Here is a 25,562-nt window from a genome sequence, read left to right as displayed (position 1 = left end):
TGGAGCACCACAGAAATATTGTGGAGGTGCAAAGGCAGGATCTGCCCTCTGTGAAAACTCTGCTGCTTTACAAGCAGAAGATGCCTTGAGGAAACCCTTGCCCAGTAAATAAATGCAGGAGCATCCTGTGGTGTCTCTCATGCCTCAGAACCTCCTGGAACAGGGGCCTCCGGGAATGGAAGGTGGCAGACAAATCCTGCCTAAAATACTCCCAAGATTCAGAGCAAGCCACAAGGGATCAGTAAAGGAGGAGGTTTGGGAGTGCCACCCCAGGAGGGGTGGGGATTGCCAGGCACACTGAAGGTGAGGGTGGAGTTGGACAGAGGGAAAAAGAGACTTGGATGGAACACAGAAGAGAGAAGGAATTGGGGAAAAGATCCTCAAGAACCTCAGAACAAAGGGGACAAGGTGACCCTGAGCAGAGTGGGCTGGAAGGTAAGTCAGACACGGGACTGAAGCTTTGCAGAGCCACAGGGGAGGAAAGAATGAATCTTGGGATGTTGTTGAGGAAGAACAATGACCTGGAAGAATCTGTGCAGTGAGTAAGAGGTGATTGAGCTGAGGAAGCCACAGAGATCCTCTCTCATTGAGCAAGGGAGCTGCATTTATGAGCCTGGCTTGGTCAGTGTTTCCACTGCTACAAGTGGCTCAGTGATGCTGGAGGAGGCATTTTTCATTTGTGCCACATAAAAAAGAAGTGCCAGGCACAGTTACCTGCAAGGCCTTGGGATTCTGCTTCGTGCTGTGTTTGAGCATTAACAATCATTGCTGAACTGTAGGTACTCTTTGACTTTTTAAAGAGTATTTCTTCATTTTGGGGGGTGCAAAATGTTTACAAGTTCAAGGTTTTTTCTTGTTTGGGAGGAGCTTTCAGCAGAAGAAATTTGGAATTCTGAACCTGACTACAAACAGAAGGATATTTGCTGTTCAATTTTCTATGGAAGAAATTCCTCCCTGTGAGGGTGGGCAGGCCCTGGCACAGGTTGGGCAGAGCAGCTGTGGCTGCCCCATCCCTGGGAGTGTCCAAGGCCAGGTTGGAGCAACCTGGGACAGTGGGAGGTCTCCCTGCCCGTGGCAGGGGTGGAACTGGATGGGCTTTAAGTCCCTCCCAACCCAAACCATTCCATGATTCCATTGGGTCTGTCCATCTCTGATCCCTGCAGTTGGAACCACCTGAGTGCAGGTGAGAGCAGAGACCCCAAGGAACTAAATCCCTGTCCCAGGGTCGTGTTTGCACTCACTGATCACACATTCCCCCTCTCTGAGCTTGCATTCAACCCAAGAGACATCCTCGAGCAACAACCCTTCAGAGATCTTTCTGGGAGAGGACAGAACATTCATACAAATGTCTGGGCCAGATTTAGCCCAAGAAATGATTTCCTGCCTCCCTGAACTCCCTCCCAGTTTCAAATGCATGGGAGATGCATCACTTCCAGGTCGAACTCTGAGCAATGACATTTGCATTAAAGACCTTGCCCCTTTCCCATCTAAAATTGTGCCATTTCCTTGATGGATTTTTTGTTATTATTTTTTGTTATTATTTTTTCATAAAGTGCTGCTGAGGTGGCTCTCTTTTAATCTTTACCCCAAAGAGGTATTTTCTCTTTGTTTCTCTCTCTTCTTTTTGGTTCTTTTCTCCTCCTGAGGGGTGTTGTTACTTTACTACACTGACTTTTACAGAGCAACTTTCCTGCAGTGATCCTTTTGTCACTATAGTGCCAATTTGTTTCATGGTATTACAGAAATACAGTGTATTATTATCCAGTAGAACTGTAGTGATTTCTAGAATTTCCCAAACCTTTTGATTCTATGGGCAACTCATCCTCATTATTTTTCTTAATGGGAACTGCTAAGTTGTTCATAAATAGCTTTGACGTGGGTGATAATCCTGAGCTTCAGGTTCCTGAGTCTCCCTGAATCATCACTGATCATGAGGCTTTCATTCAATTGTTCTGAAGCTCCATTTTCCCCTTGTCTAAAGAAGGGATAATATTCTTTATCTGCCTTTCCTTAATCACTTGGCGAGTGTCACCAGCCTGGAGCTCTCTGGACTAAAGGTCCCACATCAGCAGGTGTCAGACATGAATCACAGCCTTTGTTTTCCATCATCACTGCTGTGATAACAATCAATGTTGTGCATTTATGGGACACATTAATATTTCCAGACCTCCCACTCACTGGCATTGCCTTCCTTTTCCTTGAGTGGCAGAGGCAGGAGGCCTGAGGTGACCCAAGGAAATGCCAGGCCTTTAACCAAAGCTCTGCTAAACCCCTGATGGACTTGCTGGACCCAGAGCATTCCCCCTTTGATTCCCTGATGGACTTTCTGGACCCAGAGCATTCCCCCTTTGATTCCCTGATGGACTTGCTGGACCCAGAGCATTTCCCCTTTGATTCCTCTCCTGCCAGGCTGTTTAAATCTCTGATGAAGTTGCTGGACCCAGAGCCTTTTCCCCTTTGATTCCTCTCCTGCCAGGCTGAGGTTTCAATCCCTGATGGGCTTGCTGGACCCAGAGCATTTTTCCTTTGATTCCCTGATGAACTTTCTGGACCCAGAGCATTCCCCCTTTGATTCCTCTCCTGCCAGGCTGAGGTTTCAATCCCTGATGGACTTGCTGGACCCAGAGCATTCCCCCTTTAATTCCTCTCCTGCCAGGCTGAGGTTTAAACCCCTGATGAACTTGCTGGACCCAGAGCATTCCCCCTTTGATTCCTTCTCCTGCCAGGCCGAGGTTTCAATCCCCAGTGAACTTGCTGGACCCAGAATATTCCCCCTTTGATTCCTCTCCTGCCAGGCTGAGGTAGGGCCTGATCTGCTCTGGGATGATGGACAAGGAGATGGGATGACAGGGGGAACCACTCTGGCGTGTTCCTGAGTCAGAGAGAGGAAAGGTCCATCCCCTTCCTTCTTCATTCCTCCTGCAGGAGGTGAGGAGCCCCATAAGGAGCATCCAACTGCCCCATCCTGCCTTTCCCAAGGTTTAATTGCTGCAGTGGCCTCACAGTGACATCACCTGGAGATGCAAAGGCACCTGCTGTGACAAACCTTTGTCCTCCTGTCCCTCACTTTCCCCCGGAGCCTTTCACCTCCTCCACGTGGGATTTGGAGCTGTGTGATTACCCTGCTCCTCACATCCCAAGTGCTGGCATTAGAACCTCATTAAGCCATTACCTTCTACTTGGAGCCCTTCACAAGCCCTTCTAATGGCTGTGGTTTCTTTATTGCCAAACTTCCTTTAAAGCCGAGTGATCTCTGCCCAGATCTCTCCAGATCAACATCCTGCACCGAGAGCAGCTGCAATCCCAGAGCAGGATTTTGGGACAAAATATTTTGTCTTTCTTACTTACTTAGAATCATAGAATTATAGAATTAGTTGGGTTGGAAGAGACCTCTGAGATCATCAAGTCCAACCCTTGATCCAACCCCACTGTGATCACCAGCCCAGGGCATGGAGTGCCCTGGGCTGGTGATCACAGTGGGGTTGGATCAAGATGTGGTTGGATCAAGACATGGTGGATTCTCACTCAGTGCCACATCCACAGAATCATAGAATGGATTGGGTTGGAAAAGACCTCTGAGATCATCAAGTCCAACCCTTGGTCCAACTCCAGTCCCTTTACCAGATCATGGCACTCAGTGCCACGTCCAGTCTAGTCTTTAAAACCTCCAGGGATGGAGAATCCACCCCCTCTCTGGGCAGAACATTCCAATGCCTGAGCACTCTCTCTGCAAAGAATTTCTTCCTGATCTCCAACCTAAACCTCCCCTGGCAGAGCTTAAGCTGTGCCCTCTTGTTCTCCTGCTGGTTGCCTGACTTCTTATTTAAAATAGAATTAATATTATAATTGGAGAAGAATTTAGTCCTGTGGGAAGTCCTGCTTGAGCTGAGCAGTGGTTTATTTCCATCACTAAAAGAGCCTCCTTGAATGGGCTGGTTGTGAAATGTCTTTGACAAATCTGACCCTCCTAAACCTAAAGGAATCATTTCCAGTGCTGACAGGAGGAATTGATCCTTCCAATGACAAAATATTTCCTTTATGGAGCTTCCTAAGCACCACAGAGTGCCTGCCTAACTCAGGCTGGGCTGTAAATCCTCACTCTTCCACCTCCTCAGCTGGTTTTCCCTTCATGTCCCTGGAACACCACCAGGATCCTTGGATCAGACTCTGGGAGCACATCCAGTGGCTCACTCTGATCTGTCAGGTGGAGATAAACAGTTCACTCCTTGGTGAAGGTTTTGGAGATGCTGCAGCCTTGCAGGAAGCTTTGAAGAAGAGGAGAGAAGCTTTCTGGAACTTATTTTTAGAACTATTGGTACAAATAACACTTAGAATTTACCAGCAGAATCTCTGGGGAACTTAATAATAAATTTATCAGAACTAAGAGCAAGGCAGCCTGATTTGCTGTGGCACAAAAAATAACAGAGTGATGTTCCATCTCCCAATTCACAGAGAATATTCCTGGCAATGTATCCCAGAGAGTTCCCTCCCGAGGGATGCTCAGGGCATGTTCTCAGCTCTGGGACAGATCAAAGACAACCTGGTTTGTTCATTGCTGATGTGTCAAGTCAAGGTCCATGTTTTTGGTGGAATAGAGTAGGAAGTTGATGGTTGTCAGGGCTAATGAGGAAAACCAGGGTAGTTTATGTTGACACATTTCAGAATTAATACAAAATGCATTTACTTGCATTGTAGGCCTGTCAGTCCTTGTGTGAGAAGTGAATGAATCTCCCCAAGAGGAGAGAGAATTTCAGGAAAAAAAAAATCAGGGAGAGGATGTCCATTCCTGATGTACATTCACTTCTGGAGGCAAATGTAATGGCTTGCATGGAAGACACAAATTACAAGGGTTCCTTATCTATAAATCTCTGACAAATAGGCCTGGAAGTGAAAATAATCTCAAGATCTCATCCTGTGGTGCTGGTGGAGTGAGAAGAAAGTCTATTAGATTAAGCAACAGGCATTGCAGGGAGCTCAGTGATAAACTAAAAGCCAAAATATTTGGGCTCTTCTCCCTTACACACGTTGGAATTTATCTCCAGGACTGCACAAAGAATTCCACCCCAACTTTGCAGGGCACAGGAGTTCAGAGTGACCATCCCAAAGGGAGGAGCTCTGGGAATAAATCTCTCATAGAAACATCTTTTCCAGGGCTGCAGGATGAGAGCAGCGATCCAGGAGCGCCATCCTGGCACTGCTGCCCCCGGGGCTGGCAGGGAGTGACATCACCGGGGCTCTGAGCAAACACCAATTAACCCTCTGAGCAATGAGCCCATTAGGGCTGTTCCAGGGGTGAGGCAACACAGACCCGGGGCTGGCCGAGGTTACACAGCCAGGGAAGAGAGAAGTTCAAGAGTTTAAGGCTTCCTTTGATTGATTTTTTTTGTGTCCATCTTGGGGCAGACTCTCGTCCTGTTTGTAAGAAGAGTTTTGGATTTATTGCCATTGTTTTTGTGGTTCTGGTGGGAAATGAAATATCTTCTTCCTTTGGTTGGGAGGTTTTGGGATGGCTTTTTTTTTTCTTTAAATGTGTTGGAGAATGGTTAAAATGTGCTTGGCAAAACAGACAAACCCTCCAACAAACAAGGTGTAGATTTGAACCCTCTACAAACAAGGTGTAGATTTGAACCCTCCACAAACAAGGTGTAGATTTGAACTCTCCACAAACAAGGTGTAGGTTTGAACCCTCCAACAAACAAGGTGTAGGTTTGAACCCTCCACAAACAAGGTGTAGATTTGAACTCTCCACAAACAAGGTGTAGATTTGAACTCTCCAGCAAACAAGGTGTAGATTTGAACTCTCCAGCAAACAAGGTGTGGATTTGAACAAACAGTTGGGAAGAATTTGTAGACTTCTGCCTTTATTTGGGGTAAATTCAGTGAGAAAACAGAATCAAGGAATGGTTTGGGTTGGAAGGACCTTAAAAATCAACCAGTGCCATGGGCAGGGACACTTTCCACTGTCCCAGGTTGCTCCAACTTGGCCTTGGACACTTCCAGAGATGGGGCAACCACAGTTTGTCTTCTGGGCAACCTGTGCCAGGGCCTGTCCACCCTCACAAGGAAGTTCTTCCATTTCTCTCCTCTAAATTTCCCCTCTTTCAGTTTGAACCCTTTGCCCCTTGTCCTGTCACTGCAGCTCCTGAGGAAGAGTCTCTTGAATCATCCTTAGGCCAGTTTGACTCCTGCTCCCAAACCATTCCTGGTCTGTAACTTTTGGGGGTTATTTGGGGACTTCTTTGGGGAGTTTCTGTCAGTGCTGAGCAGAGAGGTCAGAGCAGGAATATTTGTGCTGTTCAGGGGGACTCCTCACTCCAGGAATGGCTGTGGAGGTCCCATGGCAGCGTTTCTGGGCTTTGACTGACTAGGAAATGCCTTTGGGGGCATGGAAAAAATTAAACCCAAGTGATTAATAACAAATTTCCAGGCTGAGGATGGTGCTTTGTGTGTGACTAAACATCAGAGCAACCCCAGAGCCAGAGCACAGGGGTGATTGTGGGACTCCCAAATAAATTCTGCAAGTTTGAATGAATCCAAAATAAATCTCTTGTGACATCCTGACATTTTGGGTCCCCTTTGGCATCATTTCAAGGCTACAAAATGAGCTCTTTTTGGATCCCCTTTGGCATCATTTCAAGGCTACAAAATGAGCTTTTTTGGATCCCCTTTGGGATCATTTAAAGGCTACAAAATGACCCTTTTTGGATCCCCTTTGGGATCATTTCAAGGCTACAAAATGAGCCCTTTTTGGATCCCCTTTGGGATCATTTCAAGGCTACAAAATGAGCTGTTTTTGGATCCCCTTTGGCATCATTTCAAGGCTACAAAATGAGCCCTTTTAGGATCCTCTTTGGCATCATTTCAAGGCTATAAAATGAGCTCTTTTTGGCATCATTTCAAGGCTACAAAATGAGCCCTTTTTGGGTCCCCTTTGGGATCATTTCAAGGCTACAAAATGAGCCCTTTTTGGGTCCCCTTTGGCACCATTTCAAGGCTATAAAATGAGCTTTTTTGGATCTCCTTTGGTGCCATTTGAAGGCTACAAAATGAGCTCTTTTTGGATCCCCTTTGGCATCATTTGAAGGCTACAAAATGACCCTTTTTGGATCCCCTTTGGTGCCATTTGAAGGCTACAAAATGAGCCCTTTTTGGGTCCCCTTTGGGATCATTTAAAGGCTACAAATTGAGCTCTTTTTGGATCCCCTTTGGTGCCATTTGAAGGCTACAAAATGAGCTCTTTTTGGATCCCCTTTGGCATCATTTGAAGGCTACAAAATGAGCTTTTCTTGGATCCCCTTTGGCATCATTTCAAGGCTACAAAATGAGCCCTTTTTGGATCCTCTTTGGCATCACTTAAAAGCTACAAAATGAGCTCTTTTTGGGTCCCCTTTGGGATCATTTCAAGGCTATAAAATGAGCTCTTTTTGGGTCCCCTTTGGCATCATTTCAAGGCTACAAAATGAGCTCTTTTTGGATCTCCTTTGATGCCATTTGAAGGCTATAAAATGAGCTTTTTTTGGATCCCCTTTGGCACCATTTCAAGGCTATAAAATGAGCTCTCTTTTAAAGCCAGCCCTTCCCTTCAGCCACACCACTTCCCTGAGGCTTCACCTGCATTCAGGGAATTATCCCAGTGCTTTTTGAAGTTTATAAGGTATTTTTTTTAAAGCCTAGAGCTGCTTGTTTGCAATCCCTGACTCCAGGCACCCACAGAACCGTTCTGTGAGAAGGTCAGGAAATCCTGCTGGTGGAAAATGAAGGTCTGCAGCTGAATTTAACCCAAAAAGCATCCCTTGAGAGAGGCCTGGCAGCTGACACAGCCACTTATGTAAGAGCCAGTTTCAGTGACTGATTTGCTAATGACTGGTTTGCCCGTGCGCAGTTGGCTCCCGGTTTCTTCATCCCCTCCTTCCTCCCTGCCACTCTGTAGCTCCTCTTCCTCTTGTTGACACCTGTTCTAGTTCCCAGCAGGAAAACCTGAACTTACTGGCTTGATTAACCCCCAGGGAATTGTCACCAGGCCCTGGGGACCAGGAGGAGACCTGCTTGGGTGTTGCCCGAAGACAAGAGCCACAAGAAGTGTCCACTTTGTTTTCCAGGAGCTTCAACGACTTCTTGGGGAGAGTTTGGCTTCATTTGGGGTGGAGTGATGGTACCTGTGAGTCCAGCATGGTTACATCTTGCATGCCCACAGAGCAAGAAGGTTTTGCTGATGCTCCCCACCCTCTGCCAGCCCTGACTGCCTCAGCATTCCCACAGATCCTGCATCTGAGCTGGAGGAGGATAAAAAGCCTTCCCCCAGCAAGGAGGGTCTCCCCAGCCTTGAATCTGTGACTGTGGTCAAGGGGTGACAACTCTGGAGTGGTGGGACAGCAAGACCTGTGGCTGAAGACACGAGACCAGAGAACAGGAAGAGAGGAAAGCCAGAAAGAAGGAGGTGTTATCCCAGAGGGATGACAGGAGCAGCTCCAGACATCTTACTCAGAGAGGTGAGTGAGTGGAAATGAATGCTTGGTCATCCTGGCAGCCAACAGGGCTTTGGAGCTGCTGAGCCTGAGCTTGGAGCCTCTGCTGGGGGCAGGACCCAGGGCAGGGCTGTAATTAGGGAATGTTTCAGTGCCTGGTGAGCAGCAGAACGTGCTCATTGCTGGCCCTTCTGGGCTTCCTGAGGCTGTGCTGGAGAGCTTGAGTCTGCCCAACTCAGGCTCTGCTGGGGAGAAACCCCTGGCAGGGGGAGCAAACCATGGCCCAGGGAGCAAACCATGGCCAGGGAGCAAACCATGGCCCAGGGAGCTCAGCACAGCTTGAGGGGTGTTGACCTGCTGCCTGGAGCAGGTTTGGCAGCATTTGAAGCTGCTTTGGCAGAGGGACCTGGAGATCCACCAGCTCTGTCCTGTTCCTGCAGGCACAGCTCACTGGGGTCACCAGGCAGGGGACCCTCAGCTGTGGCTCAAAACATCACACAATGTGGTGGTTCCCAAGGAGAAATTTTGGAGAGCAGAACTCCACATGGATCCCAGGGGAGGAGTCAAGCACCTGGAAACCAGAGTGAGTTTAGGGCAGGATCAGGAGCAGACATGAAGCAACCTCTGGAAGCTCCCCAGGGCAGGGACTGCCTTTGTTCTGCCTCTTGAATAGACTTGAAGTCTGGTTTGGAAAAGGTGACAAAGCAGTTTTGGATGGGAAGAACTGGGGGAAAATAGAGGAGGCAGAGCCAGTTCAAGTCCATGCCCAGCAAAGGCAAGTGGGAATCACTGGGAGGCTCCTTTTTCTGGAGCTGCACAAAGTTTGTCTGCCTTGGAGAGGGAGGAGGAGCAGACTGGCTTATCCAGTGGCCCTGAGGAAAGCACTGGGAGGAGATTCCACAAAACCAGAGGAGAGCAGAGAGCAGAACTGGGCTGGTGTCCTGTGCAAAGAGAGAAAATGTGGGAGGAAGGTTTGGAGCATTCCAGGAGGAACAAGGGACGTGAGTAAGGCAAGAATGGCTAAAAATGGAGATTAAATGCAGCTCTGCAAAGCCTGTGGGAGGCTGGAGGGTGCAGGATCTGCTCCATGTCCCTTCCACAGCTGGAGGAGGTGGATGCCAAGGGCTGTTTTCTCAGCTCACTGGCTGAGGAACCAACTGGAGAAAAAAGGGACTCTCTGGAAGACACATAGAAAGTAATGGAACACTCAGGGGTGAGAGAGCCCCATGACATGGACCAAATGCAGCCAGGGAGAAAGTTAATGCCAAGGACACCTTGGGTGGTTCGTGGACAGCAAATTACAGGGGAGTCTGCAGTGCTGTGGCCCAGGGAAAGCTGCTCCAAGGGGGCCATTGCTCAGCTCACCTCAGGGTGCCCCTTTGCTTTGAGGCTCTCAGTGCAGTCAGTGCTCACCCAGCTGGGAAAATCTGCAGGAACAAGAGACCAAAGTCTGCTCTGGTGGGATTTACATCCTTAGGATTTGTCAGAACCACCTCCCTGCAATTCAGGGCTCTCACAAGGAGTCCACACAGTGTTGTGGCACCTCATTTTGGACATTGCCAGTGATATTGGACATAAAATGTGAGCTCTAAAGGACGAGCCAGGCACAGCAGGAGGGACACTGGAGATCATCGCTGAGCTGCTCCAGTTTATTCCTGACTCTTTCCCTCCAGCTTCTACAGAGAGCAAAACATTTGCCACATGCCCCAGCTGTAAGGAGATAGTCAAGGGTAAATAACCTGAATATTTGGCAGCAGATTTGCCCAATTGCCTGAGTCTGTCCCTCAAGGAACTTTAGTTCACTGAGTAACTTTTGCCCTTGTGCAGTAGCTGAAGTGTCTTCTCTGCCTGCAGGACACTCTGAGCATCTTTGGACACTCTAAATATTTCTTTGTGCTTTAGCAGTCTGTGAAATAGCTGAAAATCATATTATCATCCATCTGAGCCCATAGAATATAAATAATAATAATAAGGGCTGGTGCAGAGCCAAGGCCCAGGAGTGGCTTTTGGCCAATTCTTGTAACATCTGAAAGTCTGTCAAATAGGTGAAAATCTTATTATCATCCATCTGGGGCCATATAATATTTATAATAATAAGGGTTGGTGCAGAGCCAAGGGCCAGGAGTGGCTTTTGGTCAGTTCTTGTACCATCTGAAAGCCATGTGCAATCTTACAAGCAAAATGACAAAAAAAAATCCTTATTTTCTTTACCTTTGTCAATGCAATGGGGTGATTCCATTAATATCAATAATATTCCATTAATGATATTCCATCGACTGGAATATCAATATCCATTAATAGCAACAATTAAGTGGATATCACCAGTTAAGGGTGGGAATCAGCCCCTCTGTGTGGAGCATGTGCAGGGGTGTGCTCAGCCAGGGTTAATGCCCTGACTCCTTCCCTCCCCTGCAGCCCTCCAAGCACTAATGACCATTTTCTGCCTTACTCAGAGTAATTAGAGCTTTCTGCAACCCCAAAGGACTTTCCCAGGGATTTATCTCCGTGATCTCTGTCTGGGCTTTGATAGAAACACTCAATTTTTCAGCAGAGTTTTCTGCCCTTCTCCTCTTGGTTGAGGCTCCAGGATGACAAGTGAGCAAGTGCAGCCCCAGCTGGTGTCTTGTTGAAGGGACAGTGTCCTCTGCTCCTCCAACCCTTCCCAATTTCCTGCAGGAAAAAGCTCCTGGCTGGCTCCAAAGGGATCCTTGGGATGTGTTCCAGGGAATCTCTGCACCAAGGCCTGCAGCCATCATGAAGCAACAGGGCTTGTCTTGGGCACGTTGCTTGTGCAATGAGCTCATTGTCAAGGATTTATTGTTGCCATTTGCTGTTGCACAATGGAAGCTGAGGAGAGGAGGAAGGGTGGGGGACAAAGGCAGGGACGTGCCAGAACGGGGTTTTCAGTGGTGGGAGGTTTTTAATGGGAATTGAGCTAATTGCTTCATCAGTCAGTGCCAAGTGGCTCTGCTGTGGCTGTTCATTCAAGAGCCAACTGGATTTCTTTTTGAGTCAAAAGTTTCATTTTTACACTTGTTTTCCAAATCTAAAACCTGCTCCAAGCGTGTTTTGTGCCATTTCCTTTAAATACCAAAGATAAGGAGGGGTAGAACACATCAGTAACAGCTGGTGAATAGGATTTTCATCCTTTAAAATAATAATTTGAAAATCAGACATGAACATTCCCCATATTTTGGTTCCACAAAACAAAATCCAGCACAAATCAACTGGTCAAAGTGCAAACAGGATTGAAATCAGCCCAAATCAGACGAGTGTGTTTCCCTCCACCTTTGTGCTTCCTCCCTTCTTTTTGAATCCAATTTCACAAGAAATTTCAGTTGTATTTCACAGCTTCCAGTGTGAGAGAAAATCCAGTTGTGGCCAATTTTGGGAGCCAGGCAGGAGCTCTGCTGGGTTGGTTTGGGGGCTCAAAACATTCCCTGTATCCAGAGGATTCCTGTTTCCTTATCATGAGCTTCTTGCAGAGCTGTTTTCCTTGGAAGGTGTCAGAACTCCCCATGCAAACAACACAATTTCAGTTGTATTTCACAGCTTCCAGTGTGAGAGAAAATCCAGTTGTGGCCAATTTTGGGAGCCAGGCAGGAGCTCTGCTGGGTTGGTTTGGAGCTCTGGACCTTCCCTGTATCCAGAGGATTCCTGTTTCCTTATCATGAGCTTCTTGCAGAGTTGTTTTCCTTGCAGGAAGGTGTCAGAACTCCCCAAGGTGCCTGTGTTTGAGCTCTCCCAGGGGCCTGAATCCAGTCCTGGAGACCTTTCTGAGCTCTCAGCTGAGCAGTGTTACAAACTCAGGGTGTTCCCATTGAAGTCCTCGTGGGTGGTTTGGTCCCTTCATAGAATCATAGAATGGATTGGGTTGGAAAAGACCTCTGAGATCATCAAGTCCAACCTTGGTCCAACTCCAGTCCCTTTACCAGATCATGGCACTCAGTGCCACGTCCAGTGTCACCTTAAACACCTCCAGGGATGGGGAATCCACCATCAGAGAATCACGGAATGGATTGGGTTGGAAAAGACCTCCAGGATCATCAAGTCCAACCCTTGATCCAACCCCACTGTGATCACAGTAGGGTTGGATCAAGATATGGTGGATTCTCACTCAGTGCCACATCCACAGAATCACAGAATGGATTGGGTTGGAAAAGACCTCCCAGATCATCAAGTCCAACCCTTGGTCCAACTCCAGTCCCTTTACCAGATCATGGCACTCAGTGCCACGGCCAAGCTCACCTTAAAAACCTCCAGGGATGGGGAATCCACCCCCTCTCTGGGCAGCCCATTCCAATGCCTGAGCACTCCCTCTGCAAAGAAGTTTTTTCTGCTCTCCAACTTCAATTTCCCCTGGCAGAGCTTGAGCCCATCGTGCCCCCTTGTCCTATTGCTGAGTGCCAGCATCTGAGCAGCTGAGTTGGGAGTGGGGTGGCAGAGCCCAGGGGGGGCTGAGCAACGTTGTTGGAGCAGCAGGACCAACCCCCGTGGGCTGAGTGGGAGCTGCCTTGATTACACCCGGGAATGCAATTCCTCAAGCACACCCCTGGAGACCTTAATGGCTCCAATTAGCAGGGATCATGCAGAGGAGGCACAAAGCTGCTTCCTCAGTGGGAAAGTCCAGAGTGGAAAGAACCTTATGGTTCTTTCCCTAGACATGTGTAGGAATTATGGCTGTAAAGCCATTCTAATTATTGGGAAGGGGATTAGAAAAAAAACAACAAATGGACACACCACCACTCAAACCGACTTTAACTCGAGCGTAACCTTCATCTTAACTTGTTTGGCCAGTTTATTCACTTCCTATTATTCCCTGGATCATGCTTTGAATAATTTCCATGATCTGTTTCCTAAGGCCTGCCCCTTTTGATGTCATCAATTTGATCCATATAGGCTGGACAGCTCCCAATGTCTCCTCAGAAATCGGAGAGCTTTGGAGCAGGACTCGTCTTCCTCTGCTCAGGAGAAAGCCAAGGGCTGAGTTTAGTGGCTTCTCTAAGCACCCAAAGATAGAATTTCTGCCAAGGTACAGTGGGCTGGTTGGGATTTGCTTGTTTTATTGTGTCTTTCTCTCTATAAGTGATTGATCTGTGGCTACAGAGACCTGGCCACATGTTAAATACTTGACTCCTGGACATTAATTTGTGTTTAGTGTGTGCTGACCATTGAGTTGCTGTTTTTATTTGTCACTGATTCCTGCAGCCTTTTCCAGGCACTTCCCACACCCAGGACAGGGAACTGGTCACTGTTGCTGTCCCAGGGTGTGTTAAATCCTGTGTGAAATAAATGAGTGGTGGAGAGATCTGTGCTGCTGCCCATCCAGATGTGGGTTCTGAAAGATTCCCTCTGGCTTTTTTTTTTGCATTATCATATGTTTTTTTTTTCCTTCTAGTTATTTTAAGAATGCAGATTTAATTGGGCTGGACTAGCCATGGCTTTAGAAGGCCAGCCAGAATGTCTGGAAGCTGTGGGTTGTCTCTGAAAACCAGGTTTGACTGTTTAACACCTGGGGTTTTTTTTTTTTTTTTAGATTCAAAATTATACATGAAAAATTATGTTTGATAGATTGTTTTAAAATTCACTTTTGGTAACTGTGACCTTTTGTTGTCCTTTTCTCATTAGAGCAAGTTTGATTAGGGAGATGAATGAGGGGTCTGAGCTTTCATTTCACTGCACAACAATCCTCTAGTTCTTTGTGCCCTCCCTGTCTTCAAACTCCATTGCTGTGCTTGGAATTCTTTCATTTGGAGCTGAGCTTGGCCCAGTGTTGGCCTCAGGAGATTTTGTTCCTGGCATCATAATGGGCAGTGATTCACAGAGTGCTGTAATGTTGGAAACTCACAGGACCTGCTGTCACACTCAGCAAGTGGGAGTCTTGTCACTGTGAGTCTGGTGTCCCAAAGTGGCCCCAAACCAGGAATCATGTTCAGCATAAAGGTTGGAATTCCTGCAGTAGCACAGGGGATGGTTTATGTACCATGACAAAGGAAATGCAGATTTTGATTTCTAGTTCTGCTGCTCTTTTTGGGTCATTTCCAGGTTCTGTGCTTCCTTTTCACTACTGTAAAATAGAACTCAGATTCCTGGAAGAAGCTAATTAGGAAAGAGAGAGGTGGGAAAACAACTGTTAATAGCAACAATTAATATTCTGGGGGGCTTCAGAAACAACCCCAGAGCGTTTTATTTTCAGTAATATCTGCCATGCTTTGTCCACACCCTCATTTGGTTCAGCCACTCTGTGGTTTCAGTTGAGGTGTTTTCCTTCACTGCTTTCATAAGGACCTGATTCTGCTTTTCTGAACTCTGAAGCACCTCCTGTGTTTCACCTTGAAGAGATTCCAGGGGTGGCAGAAATGAATCCTGTTCTTTCTGCAGAATGAGTGACTATAGAGCAGAAATGAAAACCAGATCCCAAGTTGTCCCTTTCCTTCACTTGCAAGGTGGATTTATCCCAATTCCTTGGCAAGAGGATGAAGCTGGTTCTGGGCCAGCTTTGTTTGAGCCCATGGGCAGAACATTGTCCTGGCAATGGGCTCATGGCAGGACCTGCAGAGCTGTGTGAGGTGACACTTCAGGGTTAAATATTGGTCCTTGGTGTTCTTAGAAAGAATCAAACCACCTTCCCTTTGGCACTTCTGAGCAGGGTGTGCATTAGTCACATTGGCTTTGCATGTCCACACTGACAGAGAAGTCATTTGGAAGTGTGGAAGTCATTTGGGAGTGTGGTCAAACACCTCAGGTTTCCTCGTCAGCAGTACTCAAAGGCTTTGACCTCTTTGCTGCTTCCTGGTGTCCACACTCTGGGAAGGCAGAAGAGTCTCTGCTCACCCTCATGGCCAGATTTTTCTAAGAACAAACCCACTGGGGCCTGTTGGGAAGAACCCAGAGATCATAAAATCATAGAATGGATTGGGTTGGAAAAGACCTCTGAGATCATCAAGTCCAACCCTTGATCCAACCCCACTGTGATCACAGTGGGGTTGGATCAAGATATGGTGGATTCTCCCTCAGTTCCACATCCATAGAATCACAGAATCACAGAATGGATTGGGTTGGAAAAGACCTCCAAGATCATCAAGTTCAACCCTTGGTCCAACACCAGTCCCTTTACCAGATCATGGCACTCAGTGCCACGGTCAATCTCAGTTTCAAAACCTCCAGGGATGGTGAATCCACCCCCTCTCTGGGCAGCCCATTCCAATGCCTGAGCACTCTCTCTGTAAAGATTTTTCTTCTGATCTCCAGCTTCAATTTCCCCTGGCAGAGCTTGAGCCCATCGTGCTCCCTTGTCCTATTGCTGAGTGCCTGGGAGTGTGGTTGTTCTAACAAGATCTTTTGGGTCTCCTTTCCTGAGCAGAAAGACACGTAGAGGCTTTGACCTCTAAAAAACTGGGACCTGTTGGGAAGAACCCAGAGATGGAGTGTGGTTGTTCTAACAAGACCTTTTGGGTCTTTTTTCCTGAGCAGAAAGACACATAGAGGCTTTGACCTCTAACAGGGACCTGTTGGGAAGAACCCAGAGATGGAGTGTGGTTGTTCTAACAAGATCTTTTGGGTCTCTTTTCCTGAGCAGAAAGACACGTAGAGGATGGAGCAGGAAGTGGCGAGAGAAGAAGAGAGGGAGGAAGGTTTGATCGAGTTCTACGACTCCTTCAGGGACATGTTTGAGTTCTTCTGCAAGAACACCACCATCCACGGCACCATCCGCCTCGTGTGCTCCGCCAGCAACAGGATGAAAACGGCCTTCTGGACTCTGCTGCTGCTCTGCAGCTTTGGGATGCTCTACTGGCAGTTTGCCCTCATGTTCAGCCAGTACTGGGCCTACCCCGTGGTCCTCACCATGGCCATGCACTCAGAGCCCAAGATGTTCCCAGCCATCACCATCTGCAACCTGGATCCCTACAGGTACCCCGGGCTTGGAGATGCCTCCAAACTGCATCCCAGGGACAGGGAGGTGCAAAGGGACTGTTGTTGTTCCCAAACTGGTGTCCAGATAAGGATCTTGTTGGGAATTGTGCAAGGATGTGCAGCAGTGAATTCCAAGCGCTGAGTCAGGGCAGAGGGAGCTCTGCCTTGGTGCCAGGTGTGGTGCTCTGCTAAAAACAGCCTGTCCCTGAAAAACTGGGCTGCTCTTCCCCACTGCACTCCTCATCTCTGGGATGGTCCATGTTGAAGCTGCTTCTCCTGGTTTTCATCCCAGAGAAATGGTGTAACTTGTTAAAAATACATTAAATAAGGCAAAAATACAACCTGTGGCTCTGCCTGCCAGGCCGGGCTCACACAGCAGTGGCCGAGTTATCAAGGAGTTTCACAGTACATAGTAAAGGAATTATGTAATTTCCTTGGAATAATTAGCTAATTGCCTGACAGAAAGGCCAGTTTGTGCAGCTCTGCACAGCTGCAGGTTCTGAGGTTTGCACTGGAGGATCCAACAACTGGAAATTCAGCTGCTGGAGCTCCTAATAAATTAATTTCTCGGTGTGCTGAGCACAGGCACCATAATTACTGGACATTCCCACACAGACATCAAGCTCTGCAGAGACCAGCTCAGCCTTTCCACAGGCACTGAGAGCACATAAAACACCCTGCTGTTGTCTGATAGAAACCTCAACATTCCAACTAATTCTGTTGCTGGCAGGTTTGAGCTGGTCAGTGAACACCTGGCACAGCTGGATCGCATGGCAGAGGAATCCATCACCTTCCTGTATGGCATCAACACCTCAGCCAGGCTCTTCCACATGCAGGACAGGAACATCCACATCAAGGACTTGTCCAGAATAGGGAACCTCAGCAGATCCACCTTCAAGCTGAGCCAGAACTTCTCCCTCTTGAGGACAACTGACCTCAGGTCAGGGAAGAAACATTCCAGCGTGGGCTTCAGGCTGGTGAGTGTGTCCTCCTCGAGGTTCAGCTTGGCTGCAGACACAAACAGCAGGACTTGCTGCTCTCTCTGGGGCAGGGGGAGTCTTCCAGCAGGGCAGGATGGGGGCCCACCTCAAAAAAACTGAGTGAACAAGCAGGAAAAACTCACAGGGGGTGTCCAGGTCCAACCAAGAGTCCAGCTCAGCAGGGAAGGTCGTGGTGATGAGGCAGGTTTGGGTTCAGGACATGAAATTAGTCCTCAGCAGGGCCCATGGGGGGCAGGAGCACAGCAAAGCCCTGCAGCACAGCCCCAAAGGGGCCAAGATCTCCCTAGCTGGGCTTAAATGGACCCAGGGGCAGAAGAGGTGGGTGGAAGCCCCAGGTAGGGCTTTTTGAGGCCATTAAAGGTCTCACATGGTACATTAAAGAAAAAAGAAAGCAAAAAAGTAGTTTCTGGAGTGAAGCTGAGATTGATGTGCCTGGAAAGAGCAGCAATTTTTGCCTGATGATTATCATCCTGCCCTGTCCTGGAGTCCTTCACCAAACAAACTTTCACCAGCACCTGTGGGTGTTCAGCCTGAGTAAGGAGAGAGGAAATGTCCCAGGGCTCTGTTCATGATTCATGGCCTGGAGAGAATTCCCACCAGCCCTGTCATTCCTTCTCCCAAGGTTCTTGAGTTCATGGCCTGCTCCCTCCTCCTGCCTTTCCCCTGCCCTCATTCCCCTGAGCTCACCTGGTCCAGCTCTGAGGAGAGAAGCTGCTTACACATGACAAGATGCTTCCAGAGGTTCCTTCCAACCTCAGCCCTTCTGTGAGAACTAAAATCACCAGAGACTTCACTTTGGGGGAAAAAGCAGAGGTTCCCTTTGTCCCTGTATCCAGTACTGCCTTTGCCCTGTGATCCCTGTGCTGAATATTTCCCTGCTCTCCTTTCTCCCAGTGCAACGCCACGGGTGGGAATTGCTTCTACAAGACCTACTCCTCAGGGATGGATGCAATCCTGGAGTGGTACAGGTTCCACTACATGAACATCATGTCCCAGCTCCCAGTCATAATCAACATTTCTGACCACGAGGAGCAGATAGAAGACATGGTCTACTCCTGCCAGTACGATGGGGAGCCCTGCAGACCCAGGTATGGATTTCCCTTCCCAGGTGCCCTCCTGGCCATGCACACACACAACCAAAGCACAGCCCACACAGTGGCAAAGGTGTTGCCACACTGGTGATGAAACCCCATCAACATCTCTCTCCGTTTCAGTGACTATGTCCACTTTCACCACCCGGTCTTTGGGAGCTGCTACACCTTCAACAGCAAAGGGACAGACCCTTTTTGGACAGCTACAAAACCAGGAATTCCTTATGGTATGTTCTCTGGGAGAAGGAAAAGAGCTGAACTTCAGATCATTTGGCTATGGCTTCAATATATCTCCTGGACATGACATATTAACCCTCTCTTGTGGTCTGGTGGCACAAATCCTTTGCTTGCTTCACCAGCCACATGTCTGATATGTCTTTTCATCCATATCTTAACTTAGAGCAAGCAGAATATTATTTTTGTTTTCAAGAAGAATATTATTGCAGTGTAGTGTGGTATTACTGCAGTACATTATGATATTATTGCAGAATATGATGGTATTTCTGCAGTATGTGATGGTATTTCTGCAGAATATGATGGTATTATTGCAGAATATGATGGTATTTCTGCAGTTTAGGATGGTATTTCTGCAGAATATGATAGTATTTCTGCAGAATATGATGGTATTATTGCAGTATAGGATGGTATTTCTGCAGTATGTGATGGTATTTCTGCAGAATATGATGGTATTTCTGCAGTATGTGATGGCATTTCTGCAGAATATGATGGTATTTCTGCAGTATATTATGGTATTATTGCAGAATATGATGGTATTTCTGCAGTATGTGATGGTATTTCTGCAGAATATGATGGTATTATTGCAGAATAGGATGGTATTTCTGCAGAATATGATGGTATTTCTGCAGTATGTGATGGTATTATTGCAGTATAGGATGGTATTTCTCCAGAATATGATGGTATTTCTGCAGAATATGATGGTATTTCTGCAGTTTAGGATGGTATTTCTGCAGTATGTGATGGTATTTCTGCAGAATATGATGGTATTTCTGCAGAATATGATGGTATTTCTGCAGTATATTATGGTATTATTGCAGAATATTATGGCATTACTACAGTTTGGGAACAGGCTGGTGCAGTTGCCTCCTGACCACTCTCCAGGTCTCTAAGGACAAAGAGGGGCTCTCTGTGAGCTAAGACAGCAATTTGATCAGTGCTGAGGATTCAAGAGGTGCTGCTCTTCCTATTTGGGCCCCACACAAGTGGTTACCTCTTCCCTCTCCTTCCAGGGCTGTCCCTCATCCTGAGGGCAGAGCAGAAGGACCACATCCCACTCCTGTCCACGGTTGCAGGGGTGAAGGTGATGATCCACAACCACAACCAGACCCCATTCCTTGAGCATGAAGGCTTTGACATCAGACCAGGCATTGCCACCACCATTGGCATTCAGCAGGTTGGTCCCAGGGCTTTGTTTCTCCTCTTTTTGGCAGAGCTGGGAGGAGCTGGCACTGCCTGACCCACACAAGGCCCTTGGGGGACTCTGTTTGCTTCTCCCATCAGTGTAAATTTACACAACCCCCTTTTCTTTCTTTGTTGTGCTCAGCATCCCCTGGGGAAAAGAGAATTATTCCAAGTGTGACCTTCTGGTGCTCACCCTGGGGCCTGATTTGTTTTACACTGAGACTTTTACACCTCTGAAATGTCACTGCAGCTCTACACGAGGAGCTGCCTGGGTGTGTTGGGGTGAGAACTTTCAGAAGGGATGGAGTTATTTGGGCAGGATGAGTTGCTGCCTGTCAGCTGAGCCACAGTGACTGAATCAGGGCAGGGTCAGGTGGGATCTCAGGAGAAGGTTCTGCCCCCAGAGGGTGGTGGGCACTGACCAGGCTCCCCAGGGCAGTGGGCACAGCCCCGAGGCTGCCAGAGCTCCAGGAGTGTTTGGACAATGCTCTGAGGGACAGAGTGAGGTTGTTGGGGTGTCTGTGCAGGGCCAGGAGTGGGACTGGAAGGTCTTTGTGGGTCCTGCTCAGGATATTCTGTGATTCTCTGAGTGACCACCTGACCTCTCCTCCCTCTGCTCTGGTACTTTCCATGTTTATTATCAAGGTGTAGCTCTGCTGCTCACCTGCATCACTGCACTTCTGTCCTCTCCTGCTCCCTGCAGTGCAGTTCAGCTGGGGGGGGCTGTGCCCAATTAACACTGCTAATCACTCTTCTCTGTGCCCACAGGATGAGGTGAATCGCCTGGGTGGCAATTACGGGAAATGCACCACTAATGGGGATGATGTGAATGTGAAACTGCTGTACAACAACTCCTACACCCTGCAGGTGCTGTGCCAGTGCTGAGCTGATCCAGGGGGGCTGAGCAGCAAACAGTCAGCCCTTCCTCTCCAGGGAGCCTTTCTGAGTCAGCAGAGTCACTGCTGGAGGGAGCAGAGACATCCCTGCCCTCAAAGAGGAGCTCCCAAACTGGGTGTCATAACTTGGAATGTGTTTGACTGAGTGGGGGATAATCAGTGCCAGGCACTGGGGTTGTTCCTCCTTCTGACACAAGGGACATCAGGCCAGGCAAGGCAGCTGGACTGCTCTGGTGGCACATTCTTGGGCCAGCAGGTCTTTATTTGTGTCAGTAGTTGCTCCTGCCTCTGATTTTTTGGGCTGTTTCTGGACATAGTGCAAAAAGGGAGCTGGGAAAGTTCAGACCTGTTTGCAGAGGGGAAGTCAAGGAATGAGAAGTAAAACCTTTTGCAGCATCATGGCTGGTGTCTTTTTGCAGTAACAAAATCTGGACCTTGTCTCTTAAGGGTTACATCCCACACTGGGGGTTTGGGCACCTGAGAATTTCTGCTTTATCCAAGCTCTTTTTGCCTCCTTTCTTTTCCAGGCTTGTTTGCATTCCTGCTTCCAGCACATCATGGTCCAGAAATGTGGCTGTGGTTATTACTACTACCCTCTGCCTCCTGGAGCTGAGTACTGTGACTACAACAAGCAGCCTGCCTGGGGTAAGAGCCAAGGGCTGCTGCTCTGGGGAGGGGAACACCCTCCTGCAGTTGGCACTGCTTGGGTGGCTCCTCAGAGCACCCCCACTTTGCTTGGACAATTCCTCACATGGACTCACAGAATCACGGGAGGGACCCCCAGGGATCATCCAGTGCAGCTCCAAGCCCTGCCCAGACACCCCAACAATCCCACCCTGTGCCTGAGGGGGTTGTCCAAGCTGGGGACAGTCACTTGTCTGTGCTTTGCATGGATAGCAACTGGTGCATAAAAACTCCTTATTAAGGACATTTTTATGGGGTCAAACTCCTTCCTCTCATCTGCACTGGTGGCTGTGCTGGTGTAGGAAATATGTGGATTAAATTGTCCCCTGGGTGGGTGGGCAGGCCCTGGTACAGGTTGGGCAGAGAAGCTGTGGCTGCCCCAACCCTGGAAGTGTCCAAGGCCAGGTTGGAGCAACTTATGGAAGGTGTCCCTGCCCATGGCATGGTGGGAACTGATTGATCTTTAGTGTCTCTTCCAACCCAAACCTTCTGTGGTTCTGTGATTCTAAGACAAAGCTTTGAATAAATCCTCTTGGTTTCCTGGTTGGCCCAACCTCAGCAGATCCTCCCAGGGGATGCACATGGAGGATTCACTTGGTCCTCTGGACCAATTCCAAAGGGAGAGGAACTGTCTGAGTGTGTTCCTTCCATTCCTGTCCCCAGGTCACTGCTTCTACCAGCTCTACAACAGGCTCAGAAACCACCACCTGAATTGCTTCGACCAGTGCCCCAAGCCCTGCAGGTGGGTCCCCAAAGCAGAGCTCAGCAAATGCCACCTTGGAGGGCAAATCACAGCAGGGACTGTGGGCAACTGAGTGGCAAATCTGTGGCTCAAATGGCATTTTCTGAACCAGAGAGGTTTGGGGTTGATGTTTGAAGCCCAGTGCTGAGAAAGGGAGAAGATGACAGCATGAGACAAATTCCATAAGAATTTTCTGTGTCCGTGACAGCAGGAAGGGGAAATAGTTTTAATCATGTGAAAATGTTTTATTAAGCCCAAACCAAACTGGTTTGTGTCATTTTCCAACCTTTATTACTTTATTTTCACCTTTTTCAATTTTGAAATGGAAAGACACGTTTTTAAAGCCAAACAGCAAATATTTTCATTTTGAATGTCTCAAAGAAAAGCTGTTTTCCTCCTGACCTGAGCAGTTTTCAGGCAGCCTCTGGTTTTCTATTTTAAGCTGACTTAGAGAGCTTTTTCCAGGGTTCTCCAGAGCTGCCCCAGGACCTCCTGCTTTGGGCAGTGATGAACAATGTTAAACTCCTTCGTGCCAGGACTCCTCATGATCTTCATCTCCATTTGTGTCTCCTCAGGGAATCCCTGTACAAGGTGTCTGCTGGGACAGCCAAATGGCCATCAGCAAAGTCTCAGGTACTGCCCAGAGCCCTGAGTGTGGAGGGGACACCCCTTACTGTGGCTGTGGGGACAGTTAAGGGTGAAAACAAGGACTTGGGTGGCAACCAAAGCAAACTGATCCAGCATCTGGGCCTAAGGGAATGACCCTGTAGTTAAATAGAATAATACACTCCTGGACTGGTTTGGGTTGGAAGGGACCTTTGGGACTGTGGGTTCCACACCCTGCCATGGGCAGGGACATTTTCCACCAGCCCAGGCTGCTCCAAGCTGCCAGACCAAGGTGCTGGAGAGGTTCAGTCCATCCCTGCTCCAACCTAAGCTTCCCTGTGACCTTAAACAACCTCCCTGCCTCAGTTCCCACCTGCAGAGGGGAGGGAATGACTCTGCTCCCAGTGGGAGTTGTGGTGGGACAGCTCACCCGTGGGGCCTGCAGGGCTGTGGTGGCAACTCTGTGAGTCAGCAGGTGACTGAGTCTCCTGTTCTAGTGGTAATTATTTCATGTAGGTGATAATGGAGATGTAAACACAACCAATTGCACTGTAAAAGAGGAAATTGTCTGGCAGGGTTGCCATTAAAGGCAGAATTAAGAACCAGAATGTTTTGCACACCTCAAACATCAGCCTGTATTTCCTTGATATTCAAGAGCTTGATAGCTGTCACTAATATGGTATAAATCAGCCAATTGCATCATTTTTTATTACTCACAATGGCAATTTCATTGCTTAAAATCTGCATTTTAGAAATATTAAACAGCTGATTGGGCAGGACTGGCACTGACTGGCACTAACTGGCACTAACCCCCCCTTTGCTGCAGGACTGGGTCCGCCAGGCTCTGAGGCACCAGAATGGCTACAACTCCACCAGCAGCAGGTTAGTCCCTGTTTTTAACTCTTCATCCTTACAGAACCTGGAGATGTTGGGCTGGAAAGGGAGGACAAGGGAAAATGTGCAGGGTCATCCAATGAACATCCAACCTTTGTTCACAACACTGTGAGACTCTGACTGCTGGGACCCTCCTCAGAAGGAAGGGCTGTGGGAGGGAGTGGGAAGGCCTCTCTTGCCTGGTGTCCCATCAGAACAGCAGGTGGTGTCCCAGCATTGTGACAGCTCCCTCTCTCCCATCCAGGAAGGACATTGCCAAGGTGACCATCTTCTACCAGCAGCTCAACTACCAGTCCGTGAACGAGTCCCCTTTGCTCTCAGTAGGTGCCACCACATCAGCTCCAAGCACTGCCATTGGTTCTGGGGTGCTGGGAGGGCTGCAGGGAGGGCTGTTTGCAGCTCCCAGGGTGGGATTATTGAAGAAGAGGCTTGGAATGTTCCCATTTCACACCACCACATGATTCCCCTCCCAGCTGGAGGCTGCAAACTGACCTGCAGGCAATGGGCAGTGATTTCCTGTTCCCAGAGCTCTGCTGGGTTTGATAAACACAACCCTCTGGTTCCTTCCACAGGAGAATCTGCTTCTGTCCAGCATGGGCAGCCAGTGGAGCCTCTGGTTTGGCTCCTCGGTGTTGTCTGTGGTTGAAATGTTTGAGCTGCTCATCGACACTCTGGTCTTGTCCCTCCTCTTCTGCTACCAAAGGCTCAGGTCAAAGAAGACCCTGCGAGTGGCTCACAGTGCCACTGTCCCCAGTGTGAGCCTGGCCCTGGAGAACTACAGAGCTGTGCAGGAAGATGCTGGAAAAGGGGAGGATTCTCAGCCTGCCCCCTCTGGAGTGGCTGTAGCCAGTGGGGACCTGCAGCTTCCCCCTCTCTCCAGCGAGGTGGGAATGCCTGGGAGGTGCCCAGAGGTGGTGCTGGGTGGGTTTAGGTGCCCAAGGGACAGCAGTTTGGGAGGGGAGCCCAAGAGCTGAGCTTGTCTGTGTGCAGGAGAAGTGGGAGACTGGGAGCTCCTGGGGTGCTGCTGGAGAGGAGCCCAACAGAGACATCCGGGATCCACCACCTGTGAGCACCCACACCCCATCCTGAGAGTGGGAACCTCCTCCAGCTCCTCCTGACCCACCCAGGTGTCCTGGGTCCAGGGTTGTTGGATCCTAACCAGTGTCTGGGAAGGGCAGGGCTGCACTTTGCTCCTGGGACAGTCCCTGAGTCCTGGTTGAAGCACATTCACAGCTGTTCATCTGTGACCCCTTGTGAGGAAACCAGCCTGGGCCTTCAGACATTTCAGAGAGATCCAGCCTGGTGTTCATGGAAGGAATTCCAGTGGAGGCCCAGGATTGTGTGGTGTACTGGAAGGTGTCCCTGCCCGTGGCAGGGGAATGGAACAAGATGATCCTCAAGGTCCCTTCCAACCCAACCCATTCCATGATTCCATGATTCCTATCCAGAGCTGTCTTGAGGGTGACAGAGCAAGTCACAGCCTCTGATTCCAGCTGGGCTTCCAAGCCACTTCTTGTCCTGAGCCTGTCCCTGCTGCATTTTGGGGCCAAGGCACAGGCAGCAGCTGCTGCTGAGATGCTTCAGACTTAGCCCAGATCATTTCAAACGGGATGGACTCTCAGAGGGGAAGAGAAGAAAGGGCCTTGGGGACTTCATGTCACAGACAAAGCATCTGATTTCTGGAGAAGGTTAAACTGTGCTGCGTTTTTGTGGCACTCCATTTATCAACAGAGATGGTTTAATGTTAATATTTGACAGTAACTTTTATATACACAATAAAACACATTTATTTTTGATGCTGAACTTCGCATTTTCCTCTGTTGTAACCTCGCTTGTGACTCTCTGCAGAG

The 25,562-nt window shown here is 48.6% G+C and overlaps 1 protein-coding gene across 5 annotated transcripts; it reads left to right on the top strand.

The window, feature by feature from the left end:
* Positions 1–349: 349 nt before the first annotated feature.
* Positions 350–25,562, top strand: SCNN1D (sodium channel epithelial 1 subunit delta). 5 transcript variants are annotated; one of them, XM_071575618.1, is made up of 14 exons: positions 350–435; positions 8,100–8,489; positions 16,045–16,376; positions 17,110–17,356; positions 18,275–18,468; positions 18,595–18,698; positions 19,719–19,882; positions 20,659–20,757; positions 21,314–21,431; positions 22,134–22,212; positions 22,788–22,845; positions 23,645–23,700; positions 23,957–24,032; positions 24,285–25,562. In XM_071575618.1, the coding sequence occupies exons 3-14, from the start codon at positions 16,060–16,062 to the stop codon at positions 24,684–24,686; spliced, it is 1,914 nt and encodes a 637-aa protein (XP_071431719.1). In that variant the 5' UTR covers positions 350–435; positions 8,100–8,489; positions 16,045–16,059; the 3' UTR covers positions 24,687–25,562. The 5 variants fall into 5 exon arrangements, with proteins under 5 accessions (XP_071431719.1, XP_071431720.1, XP_071431721.1 ...); XM_071575620.1 differs by lacking the exons at positions 350–435; positions 8,100–8,489 and adding exons at positions 9,319–9,466; positions 13,365–13,497; XM_071575619.1 differs by lacking the exon at positions 350–435 and having other exon boundaries at positions 7,934–8,489.

The sequence above is a fragment of the Pithys albifrons genome, chromosome 22 (genome assembly GCF_047495875.1).
Source record: "Pithys albifrons albifrons isolate INPA30051 chromosome 22, PitAlb_v1, whole genome shotgun sequence".
Taxonomy (NCBI): domain Eukaryota; kingdom Metazoa; phylum Chordata; class Aves; order Passeriformes; family Thamnophilidae; genus Pithys; species Pithys albifrons.
Note: the sequence above shows the minus strand (reverse complement) of the source record. Positions and strands in the feature narration are given on the sequence as shown.